This window comes from Limulus polyphemus, unplaced genomic scaffold (genome assembly GCF_000517525.1).
Source record: "Limulus polyphemus unplaced genomic scaffold, Limulus_polyphemus-2.1.2 Scaffold2421, whole genome shotgun sequence".
NCBI classification, from domain to species: domain Eukaryota; kingdom Metazoa; phylum Arthropoda; class Merostomata; order Xiphosura; family Limulidae; genus Limulus; species Limulus polyphemus.
Window position 1 is genome coordinate 160,602 of NW_013668031.1, and position 17,059 is coordinate 177,660.

Consider the following 17,059-nt stretch of genomic DNA (forward strand, 5'->3'; position numbering starts at 1 on the left):
GTACCAAAAAGCTTTCTTACTATCATATCTACAGTAATGCTCAAATGTGCCTGTGGTGGACTGAATGAGAGTGACCACCAACAGGCATTATAGTTTACGGCAAATGTACGAAGTTCACGCTGCTAACCTCACGATTTTTTTGCCACAATAAACAAAAGTATGGCTACAATGAAACAAACTTGAAATAAAAATACATAGATGAAACAAAATTAAAATGCTTTTTATGTACATATATAAACATGAAATCCTAGTTAAAAATAAAAATAATTGTTTATTGTTTAGATTTACTTAGAAATATTATTTTTGGGTCTTGTATATTACTTAAAACCATAAGGAGAGTTCGTTATTATTAAAACAATTAAAAATAGACAAAATTAGCATTTTATGAATGATAAAAAATTTTTAGAGATTTTAAAATAATGTACTGAAACATAAAAAGTAATAAGTTCAAATCTGGAACAAATATAAATATCGTAATCATTTCTTATAAATACCATTTCCTAATGTAATTTTTCAAGAAATTAAAGATCATAATGCAAAAAAACTAAATTTATCAAAAGTAACAGGCTTTATGTTTCTTAAACTATGTGCATTTATGAAAGATCTTATGAAGTTTCAAACAATTTCATCCACTAATTTTATTGTTGGAACAAAATATAACAAGACTTGCATTGGCTATGCAGAAAGTTGGTAGCTGGTGGTTATCAGGTTAAATAAATAAATTTAGTGTACTAGTACCTTCACTATATTAAAAAAAAAGGCTGAAGTTTTATTGGCAACTGACAGCAAAAAAGCAAGAGGTCAAAGGTAAGTACTATATAATTTTTGTTTTGCATGTATACTCGTTATTTATGGCTATAAAAATAACTAAAATGTAAAAATTAGGAACTTGTTAGGTAAGATAATGAAAAGTAATAATAAAAATTCTTCATGGGGTATGCTGACGAGCAGCTCGTATGTTATGTGATTCAATAAGGTGATGTGAGCTATGTGTTTGCCAAGTGATTTGCAACTTGTGTGGTGGGATTATTAGTCAGATACAGTTCAAGGGGCAATAAAACAATAAAATTAAATATAAACAAATGTAGATTGTTATGAGCCTTAAGCAATTTAGGATAAACAATTGTTAGTTTCTGTTACAATCTGCAGTCATTTTAGAAAGAAAAATATGGGTAATTTAGATTTATTTCATATTTTTAATAGTGTTTACAAGGTTGATCAAATTTATTGAGACCGTATAGAGTTAGGGTAGAGAAAATAACAGATCAAGTATAAATTTTAACTTTAAAAAAACAAAAATGTTTGGTATTTATTTAGGAGGTTTTTGAAAATTTTCAGATGAAGAAAAGTATTTTTTTAATCTTAAAATCACCTTACACTCAGACTCCATATATTCACGAGCAAATCTTTGGTAAAGATACTTAATTTAAAAAATTGATTATTTTGTGTACAAAAGACTTGTAATATGTATTGAAAGCTTGCCAAATTTTGTGAAGATACACAAAACATATTAGAAGTTATAGTATGAAACTGATGGTCACAAGGTCCAAGTGCACTGGAGCAGCTCTGGCAGTACTCGGACCAGCATTTGTCACAGTAACTGTAGGGGCTTTTTAAACTTTAACTTTAACTTCAAAAATTGTGTCTAGGTAAACAGACAGACTTATAGTAGTATGTATGAATCAGTATAACAATACATAATACATTACATGTGTAATATACAAGTGTACATGCTTGTGCTTGCTTATAGCTATGGTGAGTATAAGTGTCAGTGAGCAAGAAGTGCTTGCAAATGATTAATACTTTCAATAAATTATAGTAAAATTAGCATAAAATACAATGTTAGAGCACCTATTTTTCAATATTTTCACGGGGGTGGCATGCTTTGCACACTATTTTAAGTTACCTGACCAATACAAAATTGCTTCCTCCATCCCTGAAATCAATAACATTGACTGACTCTATATGGAAAAAGTTAAGAGAGACTGAATATAGAGCTTAAACTTGCCACCGAGAAATACTCAGTAGGTTTGCCTATTTCAGCTTCTTTGACAGAGAATTTATGTAATACAGAGAAGACGACATTTTAGCTGACAATAACAGGAAACCTTCAAAGATGTGGTCCTACATTGTTGTGAATTGTAAGTGAGATTTTGGTGTATGAAAAACAGTTGTGCCATCTAAAAAAGAAGCCAAAAAAGTAAAACATGTATATAGATATGAGGTAAAGCTATAGTTGCATGTATTTTGTGTAATGTTCTTAAACTAGATTTGTAATTATTCTTGTAAAAAAGTGGGTGTTTTTAATTTATATATAGATTTAATAGAAGACTATTATATTGTAATTAGTAAACTAACTGATAATAATAATCTTTTATACTGTCCTTGAATACTGTAAATTTAATTTTTCTATGAATTCAGAGATTAAAAACCTTATGAGATAAATATGAACATTCAACTTTTCACCTTCTATGATCTTTAAAATGAAAATAAGGTGAAATAATAGACAATAATTTTGTTTTAGTTCCACTAGTATCACGGCTATTACCATCAGATATCTGTAGGATAAGAAAGAAAGGCTCCAGTATCAGGTAATTATGAAAGTTGTTCTTGAATAATGTGAAATCTTTTTTGTCTTAAAGTTATTTCAAGAATAAAACAAATACTAGATAGTATAAAAAACAAGAAAACTACTTTTGGAAAATACCACAAGGATTTTTAAAATGTTGTCGTACCATTGTGAGCTATAATTAGTAGTAGAAATTATAGTAAGAGTTATACAGTGTTACATTTAATGTTTCCACTTTAAAATAATATTTAGCTATAAGTAAGCTTTTATAGAACTACTGTGCTCTTTCTTAAAAATAATTTTAGTGAACAGTTTTTTATATTGTGAGAAAAACATTTGTTTAAAGAATATACTGTTCTTCAGTACACTTTAGCTGAAATACTAAGTACTATAAGCAAACTCAAATGAAGTAACCTTGTAAACAGGTGCAGTGTGTATAAGAGATTTGGGAAGGCTTAGCATCCCCAAGTGGGTGAAGGAGCAATCACCTTTGAACACCTGTCATGGACACACAAACAGCCTCCCTAAATAAAGTTTCCTGTACAGAGCATTATTCTCACCAACCCATAGATATTATGGATTTTATGTAACAGAATAGCATACCCAAACAAACGAATCGGTGCTGTCTGTGCTAGTAAAACCGTTGGAGAAGGTCTAGTTTAGTGGTTAGCATATTTGGACTGTGTATCCAAATGTTCATTCTTTGTAGTGGATTGCTGCAAAAATGCACTTTGCACTTTGGAGCCATGGGTACATTGTAAAAGTGACAGTCAAATCCCACTGTTCATTTGGATAAGAATAGCCCAAGAGTTGGCTCTGTAGTCAGGTTGCCTTCTCTAGTCTGTCATTTCAAAAATCAGGTATTGCTATGCACAGAGAGCTCTTGTACAACTTTGCATACTGTGGTGAAATTGATAAAAAAATCATATACTCCTCATGATACCTTGCCTGTTATACTCCTTATGATACCTTGTCTTTTCTCACGTAATAGCTTTACTTGTTCAATGCTACTTTATTTGCCAGTAGTCTTGATACTCCCACCTAACCCTACTGTGCACATGGTACAGCTGGCAGTAGTATTGATACTCCCACCTAACCCTACTTTACACCTGGTACAGCTGCCAGTAGTCTTGGTACTCCCACCTAACTCTACTTTACACATGGTACAGCTGCCAGTAGTCTTGATACTCCCACCTAACCCTACTTTACACATGGTATAGCTGTGCTGTAGCATGGAAATAATCATGCAACAACCCTCCACCAATAGGAGTGTGACACACTCTCGTGGTGGAGCTAACTCCCTCTATACTGTAGAGCCCAATCTCCACTTCTTGATTTGGCATACTATTATACAGCTATCTCTTGTTTTCGCTCGTGTTTGCCTCACTGTTTTTTCTCTACATTTTCTTTATAATTTGTGGTTTGATTATAAATTTCTCACTCAATTATGAATTCACAATTCATGTTACAACATCTACTGTTGTTATTATTACCACTGAACACAATTTGCAGTTTCTGTGGCTTTGGGCTCCACTTTCCTCACTCCTCAGTGGGTGTTTACTCTTGATTTTTGGATGTCACCTTTAGGCGTCTCAGATACATACCTTCATATCCATATTTCCCCAGCTTCCTCGCGTTGCCTTGGTTTTCTCCACTTAGGTTGAGTATATCAATTCCACACACTACCATTTGGGTTGAATTCTGCACCCTATATATTTTGTTGGATTGTCAGGGCCTTTGCCCATCTTCTTCATCACAGTCTAAGGTTTCACCATTACATGGACAACTGCCTGCTTTTAGCCTCGTCATTACAAACATCTTACACTTACACCCACTTAACTTCTTCAAGAGGCTGCTTTTGTTGGTTGGTTGGTCAAGATGGAGAAGTCATTTCTCATTCCAACCTATTACCTCATTCCTTTGAAAGTGTTCTTCTACTTCTATCTCAGTAAGGCCCAACCTTCTTCTTTCCAGTTGAGATCAGTTGAGCACTTTGGTACTCAAAGTTCAGTCCTCTCCTCTCACTGCTTGTGAGGCTCTATCTCTTTTGGGGACTTGGGCTTCCATGGAAGCCCTCATTTCCTTGGGTCATGTTCACATAAGAGTTTTTCAGTTGGCGGTGTCCAATCAGTGGAATCTTGCTTGGGATCCCTTGGGCTCAGTTATCCTTCTCTCTCCCTCATTATATGTCGATCTAGCATGGTGGTTCAACGAGGATAATATCATGGCTGGCATTCCTCTTCTGCCTCCCTATTCTGAGTTGAATCTTTTTTACAGACACTTCTCTGACAAGTTTGAGGCATTTATGGATTTGTGGGAGTTTGCAGGTCTTTGGTTTTTGATTGAATTGGGTCTAAACATCATTCTTCTGGAGCTGCTTGCTCTTTGTCGGGCTTTGGATCATTTCCTACCTTTAGTACGGGGCTAGTTGGTCATAATCCATTTCTAAAATTCAACCGTTGTCTCTTACATCAATCATCAATGGGGCACCAATTTATGTTTGCTTTGTTTTTCAAACATTGGAACTTTTCTGGCATGTCTTGTCACAGGTGCTCTAAATCTTGTTCTGGATTGATTGTCTTGTCCCGAAAAGCTTCTATCCATGGAGTGATTCTAAGATCCCCAGGTGTTTCAGTGGTTGTTCCCCTAGTGGGGTAACCTGCTTCTGGATGTATTTAACAAAGAGTACTCATCTAGGTAACATTTGCACTGGTCCCTCCACCAGTTCAATGTGGGATTCTAGGTATTATGTAAGTGGAGGTAAGGTATTGTATTGAAAGTTATAATTTTCCTACACTGAAAATGCATTTCTGATACATATTTACTTATGCTTACACTGTTATCCCCACTTCTGGTGCTTTGTTTGTGCCTTTTCGCAAAATGAAGCTTGTGCTCTACAGTATAAAAGGAGCCAGTTGCACCAGGAGGGTGTTACATTCCTATTGGTGAAGGGTTGTTGCATGCTACAGCAGAGCTGTACCATGTGTAAACACATGGAGTAGATGGGAATATCAAGGCTAGTGGCGAGCGAAAATTGTACATATATAGGGCACTACTGAATGAGAAAAGCTATTATGTGAGTGGATATATGAAGCTATTGGAAATACATTTTCAGTGTAGGAAAATTATAACTTCTAAGAATAATTGAATGATATTGTCAAGTTAGTTACAGCTGTTGCTGTGTAGTTTAACTTTCTTCAAATGTATTTACCCTATGGGTAAAATAGATTTCCAGACTTTCAATAGAAGAAAAGAAAAATCACTAAACAGTTATCACACTGAAAGGCAAGTCTCATTTTCTAATATATCTGAATGTTGGTTTAACGTAATACTAGTTGGACAGTAAATTTTAATGGCTTAGTTTACAAAAAAGTATTGTTACTCTTAGAAGGAGTTTACTACACAGTTGGCTCTTCAGTTATTGGGCTGCATTCTATTAAACATGTCTTTTAGTTAAGCAGTAGAACCAAAAGTCAGCAGTAATTGTTTATTTTCCTAAAAATACTTCCCTTAACATGCAATAGATTATTAGGACTGATTTAGTTCTATCTTTGTGAACAAATACTGTCCACATTCCAAAGTGAATTGATGTTTTTTTAGTGTAGTGTAAAATAAAATATTTGTAATTTGTTATGTAAGACTTGCATGACTTATGAACACGGTATCCAAGTTGAGGTTTTAGTTTTCATTTTGGATGTTTATAGAAATGTTGGATTTGATGCCATTTGGCACATGCATAAGAAAATCAAAGCACTTTTAAGTTATTAATCACTCTTCTATTTGCATGGATGTATTTCATTTGAATTATAGTGTGTTGGCTTACATTAAATTTTAAAATATGTAACTACTTTTGGCGAGGACACATTTTGCAGACTGTCGTTTGTAGAATGTTTTTTGTTTTTTTTTCAGATTAGACACAACACTAGTAGATTTCAATGACATGAGGTGGGAAAGAGGGGATGTGAGTTTTATATTTAGTGGAAATGCTAAACCATCACAATCACTTACAGTTCTAGATAATGAGCAGAAAGTTTATCAGAAGGTTCGCTATGAGGTAAGACTTAAACCTTCAACAGCCTTACACCTCAGATATCTTGAAAACCTTTGTTTTATATGTAAAATTGAAATTGCACTTCTTATCAAAACCAGTAATCTCCCACCAAATATGATTCAAGTGAATTGTTTTATGAACCCGTAATCACATCAGATATAATTGATCTAGTGTTGTATGAAACAGGAATCCCCCCAGAAGTAATTTATTTAAAGTGCTGTATGAACCAAAAACCTTACCAGATATAATTAATTTAACCCTGTTGCTATGGGCATCCTTTTCTATGCATGTCACGAGGTTTTATGAGTTACATTAAAAATTTAATTAAACTATTTTCTAACCATGGTATACAAATACATTTGGCATAAAAATGTATCTAATAACCCGAATTTAATACTCAATTTCACCTAGTATGAGAATTGTGACATTTACTCTCTGGGTATGGCCTCTTCTCTAATTTATTTACCACCTCTTCAAGAAGTACAAAATTTAGGGTAAATTATTCATTATAATGTTGTCATCACTCAGGCAAAGCATAATTTTTATAACCTTCAATCTTATTTGGTTACAGAGTCATAAAATAGAAAATGAGGTCCCTCTTGCTACGCCCACTTTTCACATTGTCTCTTTAAAAAATTGCCAATAGTTCTCTCTCTTAATGCTTAATACTATATTACTAATAACCAATTGAAAACCAGAGTTTTAATTTATCTAATGACATATTATTTTACATTGTTTTCCAGTTCAAACTTTAAACTTTATTTCGACAGGAAATGGGAAATGCATTGATGAGCTTAGCTGAATTTTTAACTGCTCTCTTATTGCATAGTTAGAAAACCAGAAAAATCATGGGACATTGTCTGCTTTTGCATGTGATTTTTCTGTGTTTTTTTGTGCATTGTTTGATAAAATGAAACATTTAGTGCAGTAGTACTATTAGTATAGAAAAGTTGGGTTAAGTTTCATCAAGAGTCGATAATAATAATAATAATAAAAAAAAGACCCAGGTAAGTACTATATTTCTTATTTTTCATGTGTGTTCTTTATTTATTATTATAAAAGTAACCCAAATGTAAAATCTAGAAACATTTTATTTAGATATGAATAGATTAGATAGAATAAATGATAATAATTTATCATAAGATTTGCTCATGAGCAACTCGTGAGTAGCCCATGCATTATGTAATTCAATAGGGTAATGCTCACCAAGTGATTTACCACTTCTTTGGTGGGAATATTAGTTAGACAATATAACTTTAAGTATAAATAGTTGTATACTGTTACAAGTTTAAAACTTTAAGATAAACAAATGTAGTTTCATGATACAATTTTAAGTCATTCTAGAAAGAAAAAAAGGGTAATTTAGATTAATTTGGTATTTTTTTAAGGTTGTTATGAGGTTAGTCAAGATGACTACTCTTGTATAGAATTAGGGTAGAAAAAATATTTTAAATGAATTCAGGAGATTTTAGATATTATGTAAATGGAATTTGAGATTTTTCAGAGGAAGAAAAATATTTTCCATCTTAACAGGAAAATCACTTTGCACTTGGATCAGTCAACACTTTGGCTCCATATATTAATGGAGAAAGTTTTAGTGAAAAAAACCTCATTAAAAATTCTGATTTCTTGTCTATAAGGGACTCTTAATGCTTGCTAAAAGCTTGCAAAATTTAAGAAAATATATTAGAAGTATAGTAAGGAAACTATAAAGGTCAGTTTGCGGTCAACTTATTGTTCGAATCAATTGAGCCCATAGTGAGAGAGTTCAGGTGTTGTATGAACCAGAAATCCCACCAGATCTAATTAAAGTGTTGTATGAACCAGAAATCCCAACAGATCTAATTAAAGTGTTGTATGAACCAGAAATCCCACCAGATCTAATTAAAGTGTTGTATGAACCAGAAATCCCAACAGATCTAGTTAACGTGTTGTATGAACCAGAAATCCCAACAGATCTAATTAAAGTGTTGTATGAACCAGGAATCCCAACAGATCTAGTTAACGTGTTGTATGAACCAGGAATCCTACCAGATATTCTTTGATAGATGAAACCTAGTTGAATGGACAACAACTGCTTGTTTTAGAAACACGAGTGTAGAGGACGATGTTTCGAAAGTCTTACACCTTTCATCTTCGGGTCCAGAAGAGGAAAGGCAGAAGACTTTTGAAACATTGTCCTCTACACTTGTGTTTCTACAACAGGCAGTTGTTGTCCATTCAACTAGGTTTCATCAGTGCTATCAGATGTAATTCATCTAGTGTTGTATGAACCTGAAATTTCACCAGGTTAATATTTTATATGACTATTCCCATATTTTTAATCAGTTTTATAAATATAGTTTTGAATTAAATTATTTCATAAAAGTAAACTTATTTTATTTTTACTGTCCATTTGATTATGTATTTACAGTTCCAAAACTGAGTATTAAAAAATTACAAGATGGTCTTGCTTCAAAATATTTTGTAATTGATTAATTTTTCATGCACTGATAATCAGGAAACTGAAGCTGAAATAGAAGATGAAATTGATTTATTGATGAGTAGCGACATAGTCAGTGTTCAGATGTCTACAAAATCTATCACCTTCAGTAGGGCACAGACTGGCTGGATCTTTAGAGGAGATCGAACAGTAAGTTCACATAGTAGCGTGTAATATAACATTATCAAGAGAAGTATTTTAACTACTTTATCTTGCAAAAATGGAGCTCGTTCAGATAGAATGATGTTCTGATTCAAACATGTTGGTGTAATGTTTATTTATAATATAAAATGTTAACTTATATTTGAGATAATAAATCCATATTATTTAGTATGTGTTCTAATTTTTTATGTTTTGTAGTGATAATAATTAGTTATTTGCACACATCCTTGTCCTGTTGTGTATGTACTGGGTGATGATCATATCTTCATTTGTTAAAAAATACTATTAAACTGCAATACTAGTGAATGTATTTTCCCATTGGGACAAGTTAGAATTTCATGTACTGTTGCTATTAGATACACAAAGTTCTTTGGGACAAGTTAGAATTTCATGTACTGTTGCTATAAGTACACAGTTTTTTGTGACAAGCTAGAATTTCATGTACTGTTGCTATAAATACACAGTTTTTTGTGACAAGCTAGAATTTCATGTGCTGTTGCTATAAATACACAGTTTTTTGGGACAAGCTAGAATTTCATGTACTGTTGCTATTAAATACACAGGTTTTTGGGACAAGCTGGAATTTCATGTGCTGTTGCTATAAATACACAGGTTTTTGGGACAAGCTGGAATTTCATGTGCTGTTGCTATAAATACACAGTTTTTTAGGACAAGCTAGAATTTCATGTGCTGTTGCTATTAAATACACACAGTTTTTTTGGGACAAGCTAGAATTTCATGTGCTGTTGCTATAAATACACAGGTTTTGGGACAAGTTAGAATTTTGTGTACTGTTGCTATTAAATACACACAATTGTTTGAGACAAGTTAGAATTTCATGTACTGTTGCTATAAATACACAGTTTTTTGGGACAAGTTAGAATTTTAAGTTAAGTTTACATGACCTTATTGATTGAAGATTTTACATATAACTTTTAACAGTAAGGATTTGTTATTGCCATGTCTATACAACAGTCTAAAGCTAAAGACAGTAATCATGTTCAGTTTCTGTATGTATGTGTAATAATATGTTGTTTTTGTTTACGTATTAGAATTTCATATAGTCCGAAGCCGAGTAAACTGATAATTTAAATTTGGTAGTTAAATTGTACTTTGGATTTAGTATTTAAATATATGCCGATATATTAGTCAATTTATGATATTTGCCAACAAGATTGATACACCTGTTTTCGTTTTTAACACAAATACGTTTTAATATACACACAACAGTACAATTTACAATAACAGTTATTAAAAATAGTTATTACAAACAAAGATTTATAAACAAATGTTTCACAAACTTACAAACAATATAAAATATTCTTTCTAGTTTGGAACTCCCTTGATATCTTATTGAGGGTTTATGATGAGCGAGTTAGTTGCGAGTTGTCCTTAGCCACACACGCTAGGTTTTCCACCGTTGAAGTTAAGTAATGTTTTCATAAAAATACTAATGTCTGATGAGAATCTACTGAAGTTAAATAATTTGTAATGTTTGAATTTTGTGAAGGTTCCTGGTCAAATATCTGAAGTTTTCTCGATTGATAAGCGTTATAAAAATCACAGTTATAGCTTTCGAAGTTTATAGGACACTGATTATAGCAAACTAATAATAGATACTCTCCTTTTGGCACATCGCATTGGTTGTATTTATAGGCGTGGGAAGGTTTTCTAGAAAATTCAGTCTTACATAATAATGCTAGTTAAAGCGTTTACGTACACACATCCAGACATTGTTGATTCTTACTCTCGAGAATCTTCTACAACTTTGGAGAATAGGCGGGAGTTTGGCAATACATATTTAACAGTATAAGCTATGTATGTTTTAAATATAAATTTAATCTAAACAAGTGTTGATATTGAAATAAATACATAAGAAGTTCGTTACACATTATTAGGCTGATTTTAAAAACACTAACTCCCTACAAAATGGAGAAGTATGGTTTTCTTGTACAAATATCACCATTTCCTGCTATAAGTATTTTGTATCAAAAGAAAAAATATTTTTCTGAAATGTGTATTACATCTTCATCCTGGTGGATTATTGATGGAAATATATTTTATTTGAGGTGTGTATGAATCCCCATTAAGTGTATTACATCTTCAGCCATGGGTGATTATTGATGGAAAAATATTTTATTTGAGGTGTGTATTACATCTTTAGTCTGGTTGATAATTGATGGAAAAATATTTTATTTGAGGTGTGTATTACATCTTCAGTCTGGTTGATTATTGATGGAAAAACGTTTTATTTGATGTGTGTATTACATCTTCAGCCATGGCTGCTTATTGATGGAAATACGTTTTATTTGAGGTGTTTATCATATCTTCATCCTGGTGACGTTTGCACAAGATTATGTGTTGAACAGATACATCATGATTACCGACAACTTAAAAACAAATGATGATTCAAATCAGTGATAAAACTTTGATTCATCAAGTATTAATCCATTATAAAATCTGAAACAAAAAAAAAATGTTTTGCCTGTACATTTCATAATATCAAGTTAAACTTAAAGAACGTGGGTTATTTCTTGTTTCAACAAAATGGTTAAATTATACAAAACCCTAAAGAGAACATGTGGTTCATGCAGAATAACATTATAGGACATTTCTGTATGAATTGTGATAACTACAGAAGTATCTGTTGATAACTTGCTTCGTGTGTGACTTAAACAGAAAATACCATTTAGTTTCAGTCACTTTTTTAGAATTTTTTTTTGTGGGTGATTTAGGTCATTTCTGTTTATTATTTATTGACCAAGTGTGTAAAATTTGAAACAAACTAAAATTTTCACATTAAAAAATAATACTTTGTAATTTTGCACAAAACGTATATGTTTTACAGTTTGTAAGCTGGGATTTGGTGATCTTACTGATATGAAAATATGTCCTGTGTAATGAAGAAGGAACTTATTGTTTTCTTGTAAGCTGGGATTTATATCAGTAAGATCACCAAATTCCAGCTTACAAGTAAAGAAAACAACAAGATCCTTCTTCACAACAGAAGACATATATGGATATCAGTAAGATCACCAAATCCCAGCTTACAAGAAAACAATAAGTTCCTTCTTCACAACAGAAGACATATATGGATATCAGTAAGATCACCAAATTCCAGCTTACAAGAAAACAACAAGTTCCTTCTTTACTACACAGGACATATTTTGATATCAGTAAGATCACCAAATTCCAGCTTACAAGTAAAGAAAACAACAAGATCCTTCTTCACAACAGAAGACATATATGGATATCAGTAAGATCACCAAATTACAGCTTACAAGAAAACAATAAGTTCCTTCTTCATTATACAGGACATATTTTCGTTGTTTTCTTTACTTGTAAGCTGGGATTTGGTGATCTTACTGATATCAAAATATGTCCTGTGTAGTGAAGAAGGAACTTATTTTCTTGACTTTTTCATAAGAGTTATACTAAATGTCAAAAGATCCATTTTTATCAACATAACATACAGCTTCCATTTTAAAATTACAGAATATTTTATTAGATTTAAACTAATATTTCAGGCCTGTAATGTTATACTAGTCCTCTTGTGGGTCAGTTGTAAGTATATAGATTTATATGCTAAAATCCATGTTTGATACCTGATGATGTACAGAGCACAGTTAGTCCATTGTGCAGCTTTGAATTGAACCAACAACAACAGTGTTATACTTCTCTAAAGCTAGTGTTATATATATAATAATTTTAAAAAGTGTGAAAATGGGAAAAACAATTAGGCTTACATTATATAAAGTATTTTTGTGACTTGTTTGAAACTGCAGACCTTTATGAGTTAAATGTTTTTTGTTACTCTGATTGTATGTATATGTGTGTGTGTGTATATATATCATTTTTTTACATCTTAGGAGATGGTAGGACCTTTTCTAGCAGATTTTTACTTCATTAATGGGCTCGTCTTAGAATCTAGGAAAAGGTAAGATCTGTGTTTGAGAATTTAAAACAATCTAATGAGAATAAAACTAGGCTAGGAACTTTTATTTTATATGTGTATTAAAATGATTACATTGCTGTAGAAAACTGTATTTTCAGTCTTTTTGCTAGATGTCTGAATTGTGCTTAGTTGTACTGTTTGTTGAATTTTATCGGTGCTGTATGCTAACTCCATAGTTAATACCTCACATACAGAGATACAAGTATTTCATATGTTAGTTTTACTCACAGAAAAACAGACTAATAATGTAGTTACAGAAAAGCTCATTGTGAGTAGTTACAAGAAAGAATCATTGTTACAGGAATTAAAAATGGTTGAATGTAACATGTTTTACTTTGTATTTGGATCCCCCCTATTTAATTTTGGAAAAACTATCAAATTAGCGCAATGTGACACAGTGATACAGGATGACACGGTGGAGGTCATGAGGGGGGGGGTGGGGTTGGAACCCCCATCTAAATTCATATTGATAGGATTCTTGAAGACAGTATGTCTTTCTTTTCAGTGTTGGTACCTTTATGTATTTTTTTTTGGCACTTTTAATGTTTATTATGTTAAGAAAAAATAGAAGCACAATTTCCTAACCTTTGTTACAAACGAGTTTTTATTTCACCTGTCCATTGGACTGGTACTCCAGCTGGTGTTTTCAAATGGAATAACAGTTTTGTTCTCCGATTGCTTGAGGTATGTGACAATTGAATGGATATGCCCTGGAAGCAACAGTGTACATGAGACCTTGCTGCTTTTTGAGATTGAGAAACTTCATGGTTATGTATGTATTGTTGCCTAGGACATGCGGATGGCTTTTTTGACTGAACTTTGTGAATTCTCATCTGTTATAAGATGCCACACTTTACTTACTATGGTTGGGATACAACTTGTAACTGTCTCTTTGTGGATAGTCCTAGTTCCCCAAGATGAACCTTATGCCTTTGTTTTCCAATTCCATTAAGTACAAGGAAACTCAAAATCCCCAATATGAACACATCCTTATATTCTGAGTGTACGAACACTTGTGTCATAAGGGGCTTTACATGCCCTTCCCAAAAGTAATCAGTTTTTGGTGGCATTACACCACCTGCAAAATTCCAAATATTGTCAAAATGTAATTCTAATAGATGGTGTTCCACTGTAACCCTATATCAAGTGTGTTTATCACATTACTTACTGATTTGTATATTCAGAATTGTTTTAATGTGACATACTCAATCCTTAGTACATGTTTTGTTACTGGAAAATTCTCAGTTGTTTGAAAGTGCAATGCCAGCAAAGTACTTTAAAACTGGAACAATGTGTGACCAATTTTTATAAATGGAACTTTCCAAAGTATAAGACTTAAGTGATATATGACCAAAAGAGAGGGATGGACAGTGTAATTTACTGTCAAAAGGGAGGGGTGGACAGTGTAATTTACTGTCAAAAGGGAGGGGTGGACAGTGTAATTTACTGTCAAAAGGAAGGGGTGGACATTGTAATTTACTGTCAAAAGGAAGGGGTGGACATTGTAATTTACTGTCAAAAGGAAGGGGTGGACATTGTAATATACTGTCAAAAGGGAGGGGTGGACAGTGTAATTTACTGTCAAAATGGAGGGGTGGACAATGTAATTTACTGTCTGCATATGGACAAAAGATATTTAAAATGTCCTTCAAGCTTATTTGGCAGCTGTTTGTTATAAATGTTGTTTTTGTACCAACTTGGCATGTATTAGATTAGATACAGTAGTAGATAAAATAATATCTGGAATGCTGAATTGGATTATGAAAAGTACACACAACACATTAAGACCATTTTACACCTTTAATTCATTTATAATTGCACATCAATTAAGATTTATTTTACTTTAAATATATTTACATTTTCCGTTCAAAATAATTATTTATTTATTTAAAAACTTCTTCAAATGTAAGTGCACTTTAGTTTTGTATTCGAGTAAGATCAGTAATAGTGTGTTCAACTTTACAAACTGTAAACCTCTGGCCAAAAGATTCAATGTTTCAAAGTAGAAAGCCTTCAGTGATCTCCATGGAATTGGAAATCTTGTACAGCAGTGAGCTCTGAATCCACATTAAGTAATGCTGTGATTACAAAAGACACCTCTCTGAATCACACACACAAATAATTGATGAAACATTTAGTGTCTCCTTGTGTCACTAACAAATACCAAACAAAGATATTTCTTGGAAGCTGCCAAAGTCTCACAAGCTTTCAACTTTAAGTTAAAATCAGAGTTTGTTGTCATGAGAGAAGTGGACAAAGAAACTGGAATCACAGCCGTTTCATCCATCATATACCTTAAAATGTCCTGTTGTAACTCCAGTAGACTCTTTGTGCCTTAGATATGGATAACCATGGTCTTTAACTAAAATGAATGTTAGTATAGTTGAAAATAACTCGGGTAATTAAACAAGTATGATATGGGGATTGGAAACCCAATTTATTATTGAAGTATTTTACAAAAAAATATTTGCTACTATGACAGTAATGTTGATGTACCTTTTAAAGGTTTATAACAATCTATTGGACTGCAACTAAAAGCACATTAGGTCAAAATTAAGGAGTTTAAAAAGAGTAACAACCAAAATTAACTTAGAGTTAGCAGTTAAGGGTACTTATTAAGGTTGTGGTGATTGGATATCATTCACTCGTAGTTAGTAGCCTGTACTGTCACTTGAGTTTAATAGTTGATTTGTAATTTTTTTTAGACAACTAGATACTATTAAATTATCAACTAGTTTTTGTATAGTTTTATTAGTATCTAGTTAATTAATAATTAAATATATATGATCAGTCAGGCTTCTAACCATGACAGTGATCTGTTGTAGAGGAAAAGTTCGACACGCTTCATGTGTTTATCTTTTCATTTCATGGTAATGTGAAATTGATGTATTTACAATACTTTACACTGATGTGGATTCAAAACATGTTGAGTAATGGTAGCAGTATGTACAATTCAAAAACCTGTTCACCTTATGTACATGAAGAATTTTTATTTGCATCATCAATATTTTTGCTGATATCAGAATAGAAAAATGGGTAAGAAATGTAGTTATATTTGTTGTAGATTTACATGTTTGAACATTTAAAGGGTATACTGTTTGTTTGAGTATTATGCGTATGTTTGCTTTAATTGAAAATCATGAAATTGATAACCAACACAAGGGAATTGCTATAGTATTAAAGCTTTTTTTTGTTTTGGATGAGTAGCATACTGGTTCCTTACATTCTTTTTCTTTATACATTTACATCGTAATTTATTTTGCACACACACACGTGCGCATCAAAAAATTTGAGCTAAGAAACAGCTCACATTTTAATTATCTGATAGTGTGTGCTTTCTTTACGATGTAATGATGTATTCTAATTTCTTAATCTTAATATTTTTCTAGATTAAAAACTTTTATTGTATATGCTAGGGTTCTGTCATTTTGAAAAATAATTTTTTTTGTGGTACATGTTTTTCTGTGTGTGAAGATTCATTCAGTCTATTTATTTTGGACAAACTTTCAGAAGGGAACATCTCACACAAGAAGATGTGATTAAAAATAAAGCAATTGTAGAAAGTTTTACCAAGGGAAGTGCAACTGGTTTAGAAAATTCTGAGGTAAGTTTAAAAGTTTGGCTGTAAATATTTTCTTTTCTTTCAGTTGCATATTTTCGTTTCTGGCAGTAGATTATTTAAATATAATTAGCCTTTGAAAACCAACTCCGACTTTCCACTGTAAAACCTTTATATGTTTAATTGGCCTGGCATGGCCAGTGGTTATGGCACTCGACTCGCAATTTGATGGTTGCGGGTTCAAATCACCGTCACACCAAACATGCTCGTCCTTTCAGCCA

The 17,059-nt window shown here is 32.3% G+C and overlaps 1 protein-coding gene across 2 annotated transcripts in view; it reads left to right on the forward strand.

Moving 5' to 3' along the window:
* Positions 1-17,059, forward strand: part of LOC106466913 (ankyrin repeat domain-containing protein 13C-like) — a 48,154-nt gene that overhangs the window by 19,368 nt on the left and 11,727 nt on the right. For both annotated transcript variants that reach the window (XM_013927222.2, XM_022394989.1), the window contains 5 exons: positions 2,525-2,591; positions 6,479-6,623; positions 9,121-9,252; positions 13,134-13,201; positions 16,730-16,823. In XM_013927222.2, the coding sequence (XP_013782676.1) occupies positions 2,525-2,591; positions 6,479-6,623; positions 9,121-9,252; positions 13,134-13,201; positions 16,730-16,823 (506 nt within the window). The remainder of the gene's footprint in view (positions 1-2,524; positions 2,592-6,478; positions 6,624-9,120; positions 9,253-13,133; positions 13,202-16,729; positions 16,824-17,059) is intronic.